We start from the raw sequence: 17,291 nt of genomic DNA, 5'->3' as shown, positions 1-17,291 counted from the left end.
ATCCATTCATCCACCCACCCACCCACTCATCTATCTACCCATCCATCCATCCACCCACCCACCCATCTATCTATCCACTCACCCACCCATCTATCCATTCATCCATCCACCCACCCACTCATCTATCCATTCATCTATCTATCCACCCACCCATCATCCACCCAACCATCTATCCATCCATCCATCCATTCAGCAGATATTTCTTGAATACCATCTATGTGCCAGGATCCTTTATTTATTAAAGTTAAAAGACAAATCACAGACCTGTAGAAACATTTTAGAAAGACACACAAAATCATACTGGATTGGAAATGTAAATTTCTCAGGGACTTTTATTCACCAGTGACTCTCCAGCGCCATGCATAAGGCCACATGTCTACTAGCTGCTCTGTAAAATACTTGTTGGATGTGAGAATGAATAGGACATATTTTGCTGTTCTAAAGAGAGCTGCCTCCTGAATCTGAGAGTGGAGTCAGACATCCTCTCTAGGACTTATTGAGAGGGGGCCAACTATCTTTGTCACCCCCACCCCTGACCTGCCCCACTGCCTCCCCAGCCCATATAATCCAGTTTCTAAAAAGGATCTAAGGAGGATTGGTCAGCAGTGGCTGGGACAGGGCAAGGCACGGCATGTCCCCAACTCCCAAGCCCAGGTGGGCTCATGGTTTGGAGGGGAGAAACTACGAACCATAGGGAAACAGGCATTCCATCCCTTGATTGAACACACACTTGTTGATCTTCCCTATGTCTATTGGGAGTGAGTGGAGAATGAATGAGAAATGCAAAAGGGGTGGGGTCTGGCAGGGGCAGCCTGCATTGCCACCATTTGACCAATTTCTTGTCAATTTCCTATATTCGGTCAAGTGGACATTGAAGGAGGCACTTGAGCTTAATCTAAGCCATGGTTTTCCAGCCCAAGGGGCATGAGGCTGTCGAAGGGAAATGGGGTAGTGAGGAAGCTAGGGTGATCTGAAGAGGTCAAGCTCGTGCTCCTTGCCCAATAATCACACCTGTGTCCCAATTAGGCACCTGCCACACGTGGGAGAAAGGGGAGGGCATGGATGGAGGCAGAAGAACATTTAGTCCCAGTCTCTCCCTGCTGCTCACTGGTGATGGCCCCAGAGTTTTCTAACACTGGGAATTGTGGAGGCCACAGCAGCAGCAGGGTAGTGACAGCTGTCTCTACCCCCATTCTTTCTTCTGCTCCCCAACATACACGGGAGAAATCAACCCAGAGGGGGGAGAGAAGAGAGTGAGACAGCATGACGTATCTCCCTATAGGGTAAATCAGTGGAGTCAGAAGCTGAGTCAGGCAGTGATGGGGAAGGCAGTGATGGGAAAGGAGAGCTTCAAATCAGACCTATGTTTTAAAAATTTCGCACTGGACTAGGCTTTTTAATAGCTGAAAGTTACCAGAAAGCTTTGAGATCTGCCCAAAGTTATTAAGGATTGGAGTTAAAAATATGACTGTGTGGGATGGGGGATGTGTGGAAAGCATGTCATGTTTGTAATCCTCTGTTACAACTTCAGTATCATCATTAAGCCAGTTACACACAAAGTTGCCAAGAATATCCTTAATACACAAAGAGCTCCTATAAATCAATAAGAAAAAGGGGAATGATCCAAGTGTGTTGAGGGAGAATGGGCAAAGACATTACAAGTAATTTTAAAAAGGAAGACAAATGGGACAATAACCATATGCAAAGCTGTTCTACTTCCCTAAGAATTTTCAAATTGAAGATGAGAACAAGAATGAAATAGCACCATGACCTACAAGATACAGAAACTGTAAAAGACTCTGGAACCTTATTTGGAGAAGGCAATTTAGGCAGAGCCTATTATCTGTAGCATGAGGTAGTAACAGCATTTGACAGGCAGTGTGTCCTGAGTTCAGAGACGGGTAGGCACTTGTTAGGAGCCACACAGTGAGTCATGGGAGGGGAGGAGCTAGAACTCAGACCTCTGGATAGGCACCTTTGACTCTTTATCTCCAGCCAGCTGGTCCTCTCTATCTGGGCTAGTGTACAGCCTGGCTCCTGGCCCCTGACTGCGTAGCCCAGGTCTGCTATATCCATTGCTGCACCCTGCTCTGGGCCTGAGGATGGCTGGGACACTGCTATTCCAAATGACACGTCTCTCATGGTTACCCTGTCCTTCCCAGAGATCAATCTTTCAATTAGTCCTGCTGGGCAGCAGCCTTAGCGGGTAGAGGTAGGACTCCAAGTCTGGGGATAAGATAAACCTGTTCTCAAATCCCAGCCCCACCTTTACTTCCTGGGACAGTTACTTAACCTCAGTTTGCTCATTTGTAAAATAAAACTGTCCAGGTGTGGTGGCTGACACCTGTAATCCCAGCACTTTGGGAGGCTGAGGTGGGAGGATCACTTAAGGCCAGGAATTTGAGACCAGCCTGGGCAACACAGTGAGACCCTTATCTCTATGAAAATAAAATTTAAAAAATTTAGCCAGGCATGGTGATGCATACTTATAGTCCCAGCTACACAGGAGGCTGAGGTGGGAGGATTGCTTGAGCCCGAGAGATCAAGGCTGCAATGAGCTATGATCATGCTACTGTCCTCCAGTCTGGGTGACAGAGAGAGAGACCCTGTCTCAAAAACAAACAAACAAGATTAAAATGAACACAATCACCCACCCACTGAAAAGCTTGTTGCTTCCTGCCAGGCACTTTTCAAGGCACTGTGGATCCATCAGTGAATGAGACAGACCTTCCCCTCATGAAGTTTACATCCTAAGTGGGAGAGGGAGATCATTTCAGAGAATGACAAGGAATTGAATTTGGGTACACAGAGTGGCAGGAGGGAGGGCCTGGGCTGCCTAGAAGGGCATCTCTGAGATATACAAGAAAGCACTCTTGGCGGAGGGACCAGTGGGTACAAAAGCCCAGAAGCAGGAAAGAACGTGGTGTGGAAGAGAGCAGCGAGGCCAGAGTGCAGTGACTGAGGGGAGAGTGGTGGTTGGTGAGGTCTGGAGGCAGAGGGGCCAGACCCTCAGGACACATGGACGAGTTTGGATGGTGCTGGGTTTTCCTGGAATTGAGTCAGGAAGCACTGTGGATTGCAAGCCGAGGAGTGTCTGCCACCTTGAAAGTTTCTCTGGTGCTGAGGGGAATGGACTGTAGAAGCTGGGAGCTCAGGGTGTAGGGGTTCTGGTCATTCTAGTGGCCTGGACGAGGCTGGCAGCTATGAGAAGCGGGTGGATCCAGGGAGGATGGACAGACAAGCTCTGCTCATGGGATATTATGAAAATTAAAGGGTAAGTGACTTAGTCCACAGTGCAGCACATAACACATGCTAGACAGATCTTAGTTTTTTTATTTATATATTTATTTATTTTTGAGACAGAGTCTTGTTATGTCACTCAGGCTGGAGAGAAGTGGTGTGATCTCAACTCACTGCAACCTCCGCCTCCCAGGTTCAAGCAATTCTCCTGCCTCAGCCTCCCTAGTAGCTGGAATTACAGGTGCCCGCCACCATGCCTGGCTAGTTTTCATAATTTTAGTAGAGATCGGGTTTCACCATGTTGGTCAGGCTGGTCTCGAACTCCTGACCTCAAGTGATCCATCTGACTCAGCCTCCCAAAGTGCTGGGATTACAGGTGAGAGCCACTATGCCCAGACAGATCTCAGCTTTTAAGAGACCTAGACCTAGAATCTGAGATATACAAGAAAGCACTCTTGGCAGAGGGACTAGTGGGTACAAAAGCCCAGAAGCAGGAAAGAACGTGGTGCCTCCTCCATAAATGTCCCAAATCGCTTCTGCCTCTCCTGGTCATTGGTTCAAATTGTGATTCCTTGACCTCTTGTTGCCTCTTGACTTTTGCAGCCTGCTGGGATGAGGTACTTGTTCTGAGTTCCTCTAGTTGTTATTTTAAGCAGACTGCATATCCTCCAGCCCCCATCTCCCAAGCTGGTGCGAAACCCAAGGCAGTATCAGGGTGGCTCCCTAAGTCATTTTCCAAGTTGAGAATAGGTAGTAAAGTCACCACCCAGTCCAGGTTCCCAGACTAACTGCCCAGTCCCCAGAAGTAGAGAGATGGGAGGCAGCGCCAGGCAGGAGGGAACCAGGTCGCATACACAGGTTTGAGTCCCAGCTCTGCCACCTTGGCCCTAGGAAGGCCTTCTGACCTCTCTGAGTCTCTGCACCTCATCTGCAAAATAGGAATGATGTTATTAAAGGATTGCTTGCAGGGAAAAGTGAGGTAATAACCTGCAGAGAGCACCTGGCTGTGTGCCCAGCTCATAGGGCAAATGCTCACCAGGTAGGAGGATCCTAAGGTTGTGGGCAATGCATACAAAGCCTCTGGTGCATTGTAGGTGCTCAATAAATGGTAGGATGCTAGTAGGGAGGAGTTGAATGAAAGAAGGGGAAAGAGACCCAGTGCATGGTGGGGGAGGCAGGAACACAGGGAGTTGGGGGCTCCACCTTGGAAACCTCTCCTGGCCCTGGGGGCACTGTCTCCACCAAATCCAAATCCAGGTAGCTAGAGGGACCTGGGCCTGCACAGGCATGGAAATTCTGCACTCACTATTAGTGGGCCTCAGTTTCCTCATCTGCGAAGTGGGAACCATAACCCTTCTTACCCAGTTATAACCTGGATTCTGGGCTGGAAACAAGATGAGCAGCTGCAACCTGTCCTACACCACCCCCAGTTGGAGATGCGGGCCTCTGGGAGCTCTGGCCGATTTTCAAAGGGACTAGAACTGCAAAGAGCAGAACCAGGCTAATGCTGGCTGAGTGTTCACAGTGTGCCAGGACCTGTGCTACCCAGGTCCTTGTACTAAATCATTAAAACTTGCCATAACCCCACAAGGTGGGGACTACTCTTACTCCATTTGCAGGGATGAGAAAACTGAGGCTCAGAGAGGTGAAGGGGTTGGCTCAAGCATTCACAGGAGGTGCCAGGTGGAATGCAAACCTGAGCCCAGCTCCTAACCACTGGGGAGGAGCCTGCCTTGTGGCCTGTCACCCCTCCTTGCCGACTCCTGCCAGCTGGGCCTCCAAAGGCCAACAAATGCCATTTAAAGCCATACCTCTCTCAGGGCACACCAGGGATGAGCCCCAGACTGTGGGGGCAGACAGGAGGAGTTATATCAGCCAAGTGAAGGCAGGAGGGAGAAGGCTACTCCAAGTGCCTTTATTCTGGAACTGTTTGCATTGCAGGGATGGAGCCCTTAGCAGCAACCCCCAGATCATCAAAAAAGCTGGCTATGCACACAAATGTCCTGAGTGTATGTTTCCCTTCATTCTCTCTCTTTCTCTTTTCCCCTTCCTTCCTTCCTTCCTTCCTTCCTTCCTTCCTTCCTTCCTTCCTTCCTTCCTTCCTTCCTTCCTTCTTTCCTTCCTTCCTTTCTTCCTTTCTCTCTCTCTCTTTCTCAATCTCTCTCTCTTCCTGGGGTGGGGAGTTGTTGATGCAAGAGAATAAGATGATCCACAAACTGAACTGATTCAGCCAAAGCAACCCTCAGCCAGAGGCGAGCGGGAAGTGTAATCTGTTGGCTGGGGATACTCCTTGTAGGGGATTTTGAACCCCTGTGGGGTGTTGTTCAAGCTAATGTCACTCGTCTTCAAGGGCAGGGATTCTCCAGCTGATGTCTCTTTTACAAGAAAACTCACTGCTGCTGAGGCTACTACCTCCATCAGAGTAGGGGGGAGGGGGACCTCAAGGACAGGGTCTGGTTTGGAGCATATGCGTGCCAACTGCAGGCAGTGATCCAAGGGCACAGTCAGGAAGGAGGGTGGACAGAGGAGCATCACTGCAATTGAGCGTCCCAGTAGTGTGCTCAGGAAGGCCTGAGGGCTGCAGCAGCAGCACTAACACTTGCCGGAAGAATCCCTCGCAGGAAGGGTGGTCCAATGACAAGTCATAGTGGATCCAAGCTCACACTCTGAAGTGTGACTTTGCTTGTTTATTTTAAGAGAAGGGGTCTCACCGTGTTGCCCAGGATGGCCTCGAACTCCTGGACTCAAGCCATCCTCCCTCCTCAGCTCCGTGAGTAGCTGGGATTTCAGGTGAGAGTCAATGCACCTGGCTCTGGAGTGTGGCTTCTTGTAAGACCTTCTTATACAGACTTTTTTGTTATTGTTTTTGAGATGGGGTCTCACTCTGTCACCCAGGCTGGAGTGCAGTGGCATGATCTTGGCTCACTGCAAGCTCCACCTCCCAGGTTCACGCCATTCTCCTGCCTCAGCCTCCCAAGTAGCTGGGACTACAGGCGTCCGCCACCACGCCTGGCTAATTTTTTGTAGTTTTTAGTAGAGATGGGGTTTCACTGTGTTAGCCAGGATGGTCTCGATCTCCTGACCTCGTGATCTGCCCACCTTGGCCTCCCAAAGTGCTGGGATTACAGGCGTGAGCCACTGAGCCCAGCCCAGACTTTTTAATAAGATCAGAAAACCCAGACCATAAGGCAGAACAATCCCCCTCTCCCCCCTCAAAAACCAATGGATTTGACCACATTGACAGCATGGTAAGTAATGATTTCTACTCTCCGAAGGTGAGGACTCTACAAAGTCAGATTTCAAAAGATATTTTTTGTGTCAAAATCAACACAAAATTGATATCTAGGTAATACAAGGAAGTCCTATAAGTTGACAAGAAAACTTCAGGAAATCCAATTTTAAAAGTGGGAAAAATAAATATAAAATGTTTAAAAAGTGAAAAAATAAAATTTAAAATTAAAAATCAGGTGAATAAGAACTACATAATTAAAACAAAAAGTTAAAATAAAATCACATTCAAAAACAAAATTAAATAACAAAATAAAAATTTAAAAATAAGGTATAAAAATAAAGTGTAAAAATCCATTCAAATAAAAAATACATTTGTAAAATAATTTAAATGCATTAAAGTTAATAAAAACAAAATATTAAGAATAAAAGTAACATGTTTAAGTGAAATAAAATTTAAAAATGTAAAAATACATGAAAGAATTTTTACGAGTAAAATAAAAAATCAGCTATTTTTAACAATATAAAGAATAAAGGGAAAAAAAAATAGAATGTCAAAGGAGAGCAAGGTCTTGCTAGACCTTGCTGATGATGTGCTGTGAATTAAGGAGTCTGATTGGCTCAAATGCCTGCAGGGAGGCGGGGGAAGTGAATGAGGAGGGTGGTGTAGGGGGTGAGAGGGGAGGAGGAAGGAAAAGCATGCCCTCAGGCAGCATCTGACTCGGTTTTTCCAGCCCGCTGTGGGCAGAGGGCAGGATGTCAGGCCCCACCATGGCCTCACCCCAAAATAGCCATCACATCATTTATGCATTTGTAATGTGCTGGCAATACACACACACACACACACACGCATACATGTTACATCATCCCATTCTCACTGCCGTCCTCTGAGGTCCACTTTCATAGAGGAGTGAACAGAGACTCAGAGAGGGTGGGTCACTGCCACAGTCACACAGCACTTAGGACCACCCTATCCTCTGAATCTGGCATCCTCAAAATGACCTTCTTTGGACGAGTTAGGTCTGCCGAGGACTTTCAAACAGAGGCAGGGCCATCTCTGACATCAGGCTCTAACTTCTGTACACTAGGAAGAGCCCACCCCCCATGACGCATGACAGTTAACACCATTAAAGAAGCACTGATTGTCTTCCAGGGGGTCACATGCATAGTCATCTTGACAACCATATGAGGTAGATGCTCTTATTGTCCCCATTGTATTGACAGACAACATCGAGATTCAGGAGTCAGACACTGTCACCCAAGCACGGCAGTAACAGAACTGGGAGCTGAGCCCAGGACTGGCACAGCCCAAATCTCACACTCCCTGCATGTCACCAGGCCCTTTTAACCATCACTGACGAGCACTCCCTATATGCTAGCAATGTGTTTGTCTATGTTTCATGCCTCATTTTAAAAATTAGCCAACAGGAGCACAGAAGGGAGAGATGACCTGCCCAAGGTCACTCAGCCAGTAAGTGGTAGAGCCCACAGCCTTCAGGACAGCCTGCCAAGGCCCCAGTGCTCATCTGGGACTTGCTAGAGACAGCTGTGCCCACTGGCCAACCCCAGAGCAGGCTCAGAAGGGCAGCTGTGACATTCCTTCTCCTCACGTCTCCACCCTGGCGGATGTGGGCTCTGCTGTCGGGCTCCAGGGAAAGTGGAGGTTTCCAGTGAAAGGGAGTGGTTTCCCCATGTGGCCTGGGTCCTCTGGGCTTGGGAATGCCTCTGTTCTGAGTTGGTGAAACAGAACCTCTCACCCCGTGCGCAATGGCACATCAGAGCCCCTACTATGGGCCACAGAGCAAGGGCCCTATGAATCATGCTGTTACTGCAAGCAATCATTCCAGGGCAGGCAGTGGCGGCCCAGCATGGGACAGCAGTGTCCGGGTGGAGTTGGTGTCACCCATCCGGAGATGGGAAGCAGACCATTCCCGCCGGGATCTGGAAGAAGCTCTGAGGGCAGGGCTGAGGGCACATGTGTCCTGGATGTTGCTGTTACACAGGGCTAGGAAAAAAGGCTCCAGCCCACAGAGACCTGGGAGCACATCATGACCTTTCCCCAGCCTAGCTGTGTGTCCTTGGCAAGTCGATTCCCCTTCCTGAATGTGGAAGGTCTCGTCTGTAGAAGAGGGAGAATAATAGGGTCAAGCCACTTCATGGGGCTATAATGTGGGTAGCCCGGGAGGGGGGCTGCCGTGGTGGTTATGGACTCAGGCTTTGGAATCAATCGTCTGGATGGAATCCTGGTTTTTGCCAAACTTACTCTGCCAAGCTATGGGGCAGAAACATGAAATTGCTAATATTTGGCTGTTTATGACCTACAAAAATGGCAACTGCACATACTTCAATGAATGTGCCTCTCTTTTAATGGCTTCCTCCTCTACAAAATGTGGGTAATGACAGGCCCCTCAGAGGGGTGCTGTGAGGATGAAATAAGGCTGGGAGGCAATTAAGTTCAGTAGTTAGAGCTGGGCTCTGGGGCAAGGAAGGATTTGAACCTTGGCTGAGTGGCCCTGGGCAGTCACTTAACCTCCCTGTGCCTCAGTTTTCTCGTCTATAAAACAGGAATACTACTACCCACTGTGCAGGTTTATTAAGATACTTTAATCAATGAATACATACAAAGTACTTAGAACAGTGTCTGAAATTGTTAAATAAAATAAAGGAATGCAGGCAACATCTGGCATCTCCTGCACCCTCACGTCTACTCACCTAAATGCTCAACCACAAAACCAAATCCAAAGTGACTTTTGTTAACCTTTGATGCCAATGAAAGTTAAGTATTTTTAAAGAAAAAATATGGTTTGGGGAACATATGTGTGTGTAGAGATGTAGGTGAGGAGTGTGTTCCCTGATGTCCACCCCTAGGGCTGTTCTATGTCCTGATGGTGCCTATAGCCCAATACTCTAAGGACAGGACTAGCCTTGAGACCATGATGGCTCCGTGGCTTGGTCCCTCTCAGGAAATCACACAGCCAAGCCTCGGACCCTGTGGAGAGGCTCATGTTGCCCAGGTAACTCTGGAGGCCCTTAAGAGGCACCCAGCCCTGGGCTGGCCTCTGGTTTTTCAGAAATTCCTGCAGACAGCCTTGGATGTGTGAAAGCCCTCCAGATTCCATCCTGTCTTAACGTTTTTTGAGACAGAGTCTTGTTCTGTCACCCAGGCTAGAATGCAGTGGTGCAATCTCAGCTCACTGCAACCTTTGCTTCCCAGGTTGAAGTGATTCTCATGCCTCAGCCTCCTGAGTAGTTGGGATTACAGGTGTGCACCAATACACCTGGCTAATTTTTGTATTTTTAGTAGAGATGGGGTTTCACCATGTTGGCCAGGCTGGTCTTGAACTCCTGGCCTCAGGTATTCTGCCTGCCTCAGCCTCCCAAAGTGCTGGGATTACAGGTGTGAGCCACTGTGCCTGGCTCCATCCTGTCTTCTGACATTTGTCCCAGCCCTGGGAAAAAAGGCAAAGCACACTGAGCATTTCCAAGTCACATGGGGGGAAATTGAGGCTCCGAGAGGCTCTCAACCTGTCAGGCTCTGGAGCAGGCTGCCTTCCTCCACCAATTCACGTTTTGCCTTCACCGCTGGTTGCCTGCACCCTCACTTCTACTCATTGCTGGGTGACCTTGGGTAAGGTGCTTCCCCGCTTGAGTCTCCAATTTTACAAGGATTGGTCTCAAAGATCTCACTTGACCTTTTTGGCCTTAACACTTCATTATTCTAGAACTCCTCTCCAGAATTTCAGAGAGAAAATGAAAGCTGAGCTGCTCTGCAAACTATAAAGTGCTATACGAACAAGGAGGTGGTTAATGGCAGCATTAGACGGGTTGTCAGGAGAAGTCTACCGTAGGCAGGATTTGCTGTGGGTTTTGGAATTAAAAAGACCCAGCTCACACATGTATTTGCGATGTGACTTTGGATAAGCCAGCCCCCCTCTCTCAACCAACTTCCCTCTTCTGTAAGCTGGCAGTGGGGGCATATCCACCAGGCAGGGCTGGGGTGAGGACCAAAGGAAAGGAGCGCGCAATGTCTGCCACACCCCGGCCAAGCTGGCAGTGGGGGCATATCCACCAGGCAGGGCTGGGGTGAGGACCAAAGGAAAGGAGCGCGCAATGTCTGCCACACCCCGGCCACGCAGAGGTGTTGATGCAGGAGGAGATTTAGGGCCCCAACACGTGATTCCACCTTCCAGGAGCTAAAGTCCACACACCTGGGGAATGATGTAGCTGTCAGATTCAGGGTGATTAGAAACAAGCATCTGAACTAAGGCAATTGTTTGGAGCTCCAGAGACAGACTCTCTGGGCTTACATCCCAGCACCCCTGTCTGTTGCTGTACCACCCACTGGGCCTCAGTCTCCTCAACTGTAATATAAAGATCCTCCTGGAATCTGCCCCTTACAGCTGTCAGGAGAGCCTTCATTAGGCCATAACTGAAAGGGGCTGAGCACAGAAGATGGGCTCAGCTGGTCCAGCAGCCGCCACACTATTTTGACAACGGTAAGAAATACACTCTTATATCAGTACACACACTAGTAGACACATGCACATGCATGCACACACTCACATACATCCACATATATGTGCATACACACTCACTCATACACACATTCACATATATGTGTAAACTGAAACACATTCCTTAAAATAAGAGTTTTCACACTTACAATGCACTCTGATATATTCTAAAAAGGAGGTTGGCAAAAACTGTAGCCTCTGGACCAAATTTGGATGTTTTTGTGTGGCCGGTGAGTTAAGAAGAGTGGAGTATGTGACAGATCATATGTGGCTTGCAAGGTCTAAAGTATTTACTATCTGACCCTTCGCAAAAAATGTTTGCTGACCCCACTCTATTTTATTCAGTTATATTCCATTCCATTCTGTTCCATTCCGTTCCGTTCCATTCCATTTCATTCGAAAATGCTGGCTATAGTTAAATTTATTGCCCTCACCTGCTAATGCATCATAACCCTCAGTTTGGAAAACTTTAAACTAATGGGAGCTTCAGTTTTTTCACCAGACAGGAGGACGGATGAATAAACCCTATCCATGTGACACCTCAGCCAAGAAACGTCTCCTCTTTGTCTCGGATTCCTCAGCTGAGGCTGGGACCACCACCAGCCTGCTCTCAAGGGTGTGTTGAGGTGCAGCCTCAGAAGTCTTGTCCATGATGTTCTCCCTGATGGATCTTAAGATCCCGATAGTAAATATATTTTAGGCTTTTTGTGCCACATACGATCTGTTGCATATTCCAATATTCTTAGCTTGAAGGCCATGTGAAAATAGTCCTCTGGCCGCAGAAATGGAGGAACACCCATCTCTGCTGTCCTTTTCAACACCTAGCCCAGGGCCTGGCCTAGAGAAAGGACCCAATAAGTATTTCTTCATGATGATGGTGACCAGAGAATGGCACCCAATCCCTTCCATGACTGGACTCCGGCCCAATCTGCAATCAGAACTTCACTTCCCTTGGCCATGTGGTCCCTTGTGCCCTTCCCACGTGACCACACTCTCCCGTCATCCTGCAGAGGTCCTCACCCTACTGCCACCTCTGCCTGACAGAATCCTAAATCCTACTCCCCACGATGGGGTTCCTCTCAGACGCTTCCACCTTGCAGTCCTGGCAAATCACTGACATGATTCATTTCTATATCTATTGCACAGGCTTCGGAGCCTTCAAAACTCTGGGTCCAGGTCCTGGCTCTGCAGCTGTGAGCTCCTGGGCAGGCCATTGATGCTTTCTGAGCCTCAGTTCCTGTGTCTGGGAAACAGGCATAACACAAGGCAGTGGCAGAGTGAGGATGTGAAGCCCCACCTGCACAGTTCCCGGCACGTGGCCCGCCTCCCTCCTTGCTCCGTGGCCTCAATCTCAGTGGCCTGAATCTCCTTGGGTGGCCGGGCAGGGGGGTTGGATAGTTTCCATCCACAGGCGAGGGAGGTGGGGCAATGGGATGGAAAAGCAGTATCTCTTTTGCACCCAGGCTTGGCTTCAGAACGCTGAGTGGAAGAAGGATGGCAAATAAAACTCAATTGATTGACCACCTACTATGTGCCAAGAACTCAGCTTTCCATTTCTCAGCCGGCCCCTATGTTATGAAGAAACCCAAGCCGAGAGGCCCAAGGTTACGTTCTATTAAGACTCAGCGCCATTCCCTTAGTCCTCAATGTCCAGTCATTACCCACCCCTGCCCTGTAGGAATCCCCTTCAGAACTACGCCTGCATCTAAACCTGGCTTCACCTGGATGCCAGCACTCAGGGGACATACCTTGTTCTGTGCCCAGCGATGGCTCCTGCTTGCCCAGGGCTTGGTGCATCTGTGTGTACAGGAGACAGTGCTGCCTGCCTGGCCCTCCACATGGGGCTTTGCAATTTAAATGGAAGTGTCATATTCACTCCACATAACAGGCCTCTGGAGTGGGCACCACCGCAATTTACAATAAAGAAAAACAAGCCCGGAGAGAGGAGAAGATTTGCTTCGGATACATCACAAGCAAGAGGCGGAGGTGAGCTTAACCCACATGAGACCCCACTCCCTTCCGGTCCAGGGCATGTCTGCTCTGCTGTAAAATGGGAAGGGAAAGTGGTCAAATCCTTATGAAGCCCCTACTGTGTGCCTTCGGCCCCCTTCCCTCTTGGACTGTGGTACATCTTCCCAATTGCTCAGAGGTAGGTGCAAGTTTTCCCATTTCACAGGCGGGGAAGCATGGATGGGAGAAGGCGTGTGGCCTGCTTAATGTCACATATCTAGGGCAGGAGAGGGCTCAAGGTTTGAACCCAGGGCTCTTCACTTTGCCCCTTGCTTGCTCAGGTCTAGAAAGATCCCAAAACTCCATGTGAATGTGGGGATCCCTCCCCAGCAGGCCTTGGATGTCAGGGAAAGTCAGTCACAGGCTGGCATCTCCTCCTTGCCTAAATGGACCTCCAGATCTAGGGATGCGAACCAGAGCCCCCTCACTCTGCCGGACTGTCCCATTGCCAGGACACCCCAGCATGTTTCAAAAAAATGTCCCCATCTGGTTCTGATTCATTTATACTTAATTAATCAAAATGCTGTTTTGTAAGAGACACTTGAGATCCAAGAATCTTTCTCAAGTCTTTTATTTCATTCTTTCTTAGAAACAGAAAAATTGGGCTTCATTAAGAAGCAGTTATGCTGGAGCCTGAGAAGGGATGGGTCTGTGGGAACCAGGCCTCAAGGGGGCTCAGACAGGGCAGATGCCAGCCCAGCAGATCACTCCTCGGGATTGTGCAGACCTGGCCAAACGCTAAGGCCAAAGACTCAGGCACGGGGGAGGCTGGAGAAAGGTGGGAAAGGGTCATCCCTCTGTGTTGGCCGTTCCCCAAGGACAGGCCCAGGGCTGCTCACCTGGGTATCTCCAAGGTCCCCAACACAGAACCTGGCACAGAGGCTGCCCTGTGAAACTTGTTAAATGAGCAAGGAAATGAATAAATGAATGAAGTACTGCCAACAGCCAGGTGTTTTCAGGACACATTCTCCCGCCAAAGTTAGAATAAGGTCAAAGTTGGTAGGACCCTCAGAGATTGTGTACAGAATTTTCCAAGCAGATGCCTTATGAGAAATGGTCTCTGATGTGTAATATGTTTGGGAAAGGTCACTCTCTCTCTCTCCTTTTTTTTTTTTGGAGACAGCGTCTGTTCTGTTACCCAGGCTGGGGTGCAGTGGCACAATCACAGCTCGCTGGAGCCTTGATGTCCTTCCTGGATTGAAGTGATCCTCCCACCTTGGCTTCCTAAGTAGCTGGGACTACAGGTGTGCACCACCACCACCATGCCTGGCTATTTTTTGTATTTTTTATAGAGACAAAAAAATGTATTTTTTGTAGAGTTTTGCCATGTTGCCCAGGTTGGTCTTGAACTCCTGGGCTCAAGCTATCCTCCCATCTTGGCCTCCCAAAGTGCCAGGATTATAGGCTTGAGCCATCACACCTGGGTTACACTGTCTATCTCCACCTCTTCAGCATGCTCTAATAAGTCTCACCGCCAAGAAATCTGCTAAACCCAGCATTTCCCAATCTATTTGACCAGAACTCCTGTGGCTGCCTTGCAAAAGATGCTACAGGAAGGGTTTATCTAGCTCTGGTCCCCACTCCAGTGCCAATGGGCAACTGAGGCTATGGGCGGGGGATGGAGAAAATCTACTCACCCAAGGTCACATGACACAACTGGGTCAGGGGTGTGACTGAAATCCAAGGCTATCTCCATTGTATCCAACAAATAAAAGGAGCCCTAAGCCTCTTCTGAAGATGCTAGGCAGGTGTGTGTCCCAGAGGCAAGAGATCAGGTACTGGAGGAGGGATGCTGAGAGGCCCTCACCAAATTGCAGCCATATCCCTACCTCCTCACTGAGCTCCTGGGGAGGTGGTGGTGAGCTGTAGATGGGGTGGGGAGCAAAAGGGGCAGGATAGAAATTTATCATTTTTCTTTCTTTTTTCTTTTTTGAGCTGAGAAGCATCTTAAAGTCTTCTAAACCAGCTCTTTTTTTTTTTCTTCTTTGTTGTTGTCATTGTTGTTGTTGAGACAGAGTCTCACTCTGACACCCAGGCTATAGTGCAGTGGCAAGATCTCGGCTCACTGAGACCTCTGCCCCCTGGGTTCAAGCGATTCTCCGGCCTCAGCCTCCCAAGTAGCTGGAATTACAGGCGCCCGCCACCACACCCAGCTAATCTTTGTATTTTTAGTAGAGACAGGGTTTCACCTTGTTAGCCAGGCTGGTCTCAAACTTCTGACCTCAAGTGATCCGCCTACCTTGGCTTCCCAAAGTGCTGGTATTACAGGCGTGAGCCACCACACCTGGCCTAAACCAGCTCCTCTTTAGATGAGGAAACTGAGGCTCTGAGAAGGGAAGACCAGCACACCTCAGAAGATATCTTCTCAGCATATGTCAGGCAGATTGGGATTCAAGCCTGCTTTGCTACTCACCTGCTGTGCAACCTTGGACAAGTCAGTTTCCTTCTCTGAACCTCAGTTCCCTCATCCAGAAAACAAGCATCTCTCCCCTCCCTCCACTAGGCCATTGTGAGTAGCCAAGGACACAGTGGACAGGAAATGAGAATGATTAATACTTACCAGCACCCATTAGGAGCCTGTGTCCTCAGCTACTCATTTCCCATACACACTCAGTCTTGCCCACAATCATCCTTATGAGCAGGATACTTAAGTAAAAGATGGGTTAATGAAGGGAAAGGGGGTTTGCTTGATTTTTTGGTATTGTTTAGAATGGAGAAGGATCTCAGATATCTTCTAAAGGACCCTCAGATGGGTAAAGTGAGAATTGGAGAGGCAAAGTGACTTATCCAAGGCCACTCAGTTGGTAACTGGGGAAGCTGGGATTTGAACTCAGTTGACCTGGCTCCAGAGCCCATGCCCCTAACTACTAAACAAAGGCCATTCACAAAGGAGTGTCCCCATAGAGTCCCAAACTCACCCCAGCTCAGCTGAAAACCACATGCCTCTCCATTCCCTTGTCCCACTGTCACAGCAAGAACTGGAGCCTCTTGGGCCACAGTCTCCCTGATCCCATCCAATCCCACCTCCCAATTCTCCCACAGCCTCTGTCTACTTCCTGCTCCGCTTCTGGAGTGACTGTCACTGTAGGGATTTCACACAGATGGAAGGCCCCAGAGGGCAAGCCATTCTCTCTCATTTTCTCTCCCCTTTATCCTTGCTCACACCCAATGCGAGGGCTGGAAAGAGAGAAGACACCAGCTGGACAATTCAGCAGTTATTTAAACCAGTCTGAGCCTTGGAATCCCAGGCTTTATTAAAACTGGACGACCCCTATGTCATGAGAATATAGTTGGGATTTTATGAGCTAGGACATGAAAAACCCCTGGCACAGTGGCTGGCATTTGGCTGCTGATCTTAAGAGTGGCACCTGGAGGCCAAAGGGCTGCCCGGCTCAGGCAGGCAATTTGCTCATTTGCTCACCTGCTTACCCTTCTCTGAGGCACAGTCTCTACCAATTCCTGCTCTGCAGGGACAGCCTCCAACCCACCTTCTGAGGATGTTCTGACTCTCACAGCGAGGCTGTGGCATAGGACTCCCAGGTGAGAGTGCATTGGGCCCCTGGTACATTTATGATCTGAACCTTGGCTCATCTTCCTAGTGGCCTGGGAGGTCAAGATGGAAAAACTAAGGCTCTCTGAGGGGCTGAACTTCTTCTAGGCCATCCCTTATTAGAATAAATGAACCTGAACTCAGGTCTCAGGTCTGGCTGAACTCAACAGAGGGGGCCACGGAGGATCACTGCCCTCTGGGAGGTGACACCAGGAGTCAGGGTGAATGATGAGGCTGGGACTGGGGCCTCTGGACTCCCAGCCCAGGGCTCTCAATGTCACTTCCTGGCTCAGTGTGGATGCTTGGGATGGCTTCTAAGCCACTGAGTCTGTCTCCTAGTCCCTGTGCCCTCCAGTCTGGCTCTTGAGGCTTCTGTCTCTGCATGGAGCCGTCCTCCTTTCTGCCCACCATGTGGCTACAGAGACCCCTGCTACCTCTACCTTCTGGGAGAGTCTCCTTGGCCCACCCTGCTCAATGGCTCGCTCACTGGGTGCCCTGGAACCTTAGTCTCCCCATTTAAAGTGAGGTTGAGACTCATCTGGAGGAGCGAATGATCCAGGGCGCCAGGCACCAGGCAGATGCTCCCTAAGCCGCCACCCCGGCCTCCCGGCCCCCGGTCCGCCCAGCAGCGCCTGCTCGGCCGCCCTGTCCTGTCACCCCTCGTACCTTGCTTCTTCCTTCGGTTCAGGGCGAGCATGTCCACGGCGTGGGCGACGAGCAGGAGCAGGCAGAGTGGCGCCCGCATCTGG

At 49.4% G+C, this 17,291-nt stretch overlaps 1 protein-coding gene across 2 annotated transcripts in view; it reads right to left on the bottom strand.

The window, feature by feature from the left end:
• RSPO4 (R-spondin 4) overlaps positions 1 to 17,291 on the bottom strand; it is a 42,590-nt gene extending 25,299 nt beyond the window's left edge. Inside the window, exon 1 of one of the 2 annotated variants that reach the window (XM_011943411.1) lies at positions 17,209 to 17,291. In XM_011943411.1, coding sequence (XP_011798801.1) covers positions 17,209 to 17,287 — 79 coding nt within the window. In that variant the 5' untranslated portion in view covers positions 17,288 to 17,291. The remainder of the gene's footprint in view (positions 1 to 17,208) is intronic. The other variant, XM_011943410.1, reaches the window with a different exon arrangement.

The sequence above is a fragment of the Colobus angolensis genome, unplaced genomic scaffold, assembly GCF_000951035.1.
Source record: "Colobus angolensis palliatus isolate OR3802 unplaced genomic scaffold, Cang.pa_1.0 Scaffold219, whole genome shotgun sequence".
Classification (NCBI taxonomy): Eukaryota; Metazoa; Chordata; class Mammalia; order Primates; family Cercopithecidae; genus Colobus; species Colobus angolensis.
Note: the sequence above shows the minus strand (reverse complement) of the source record. Positions and strands in the feature narration are given on the sequence as shown.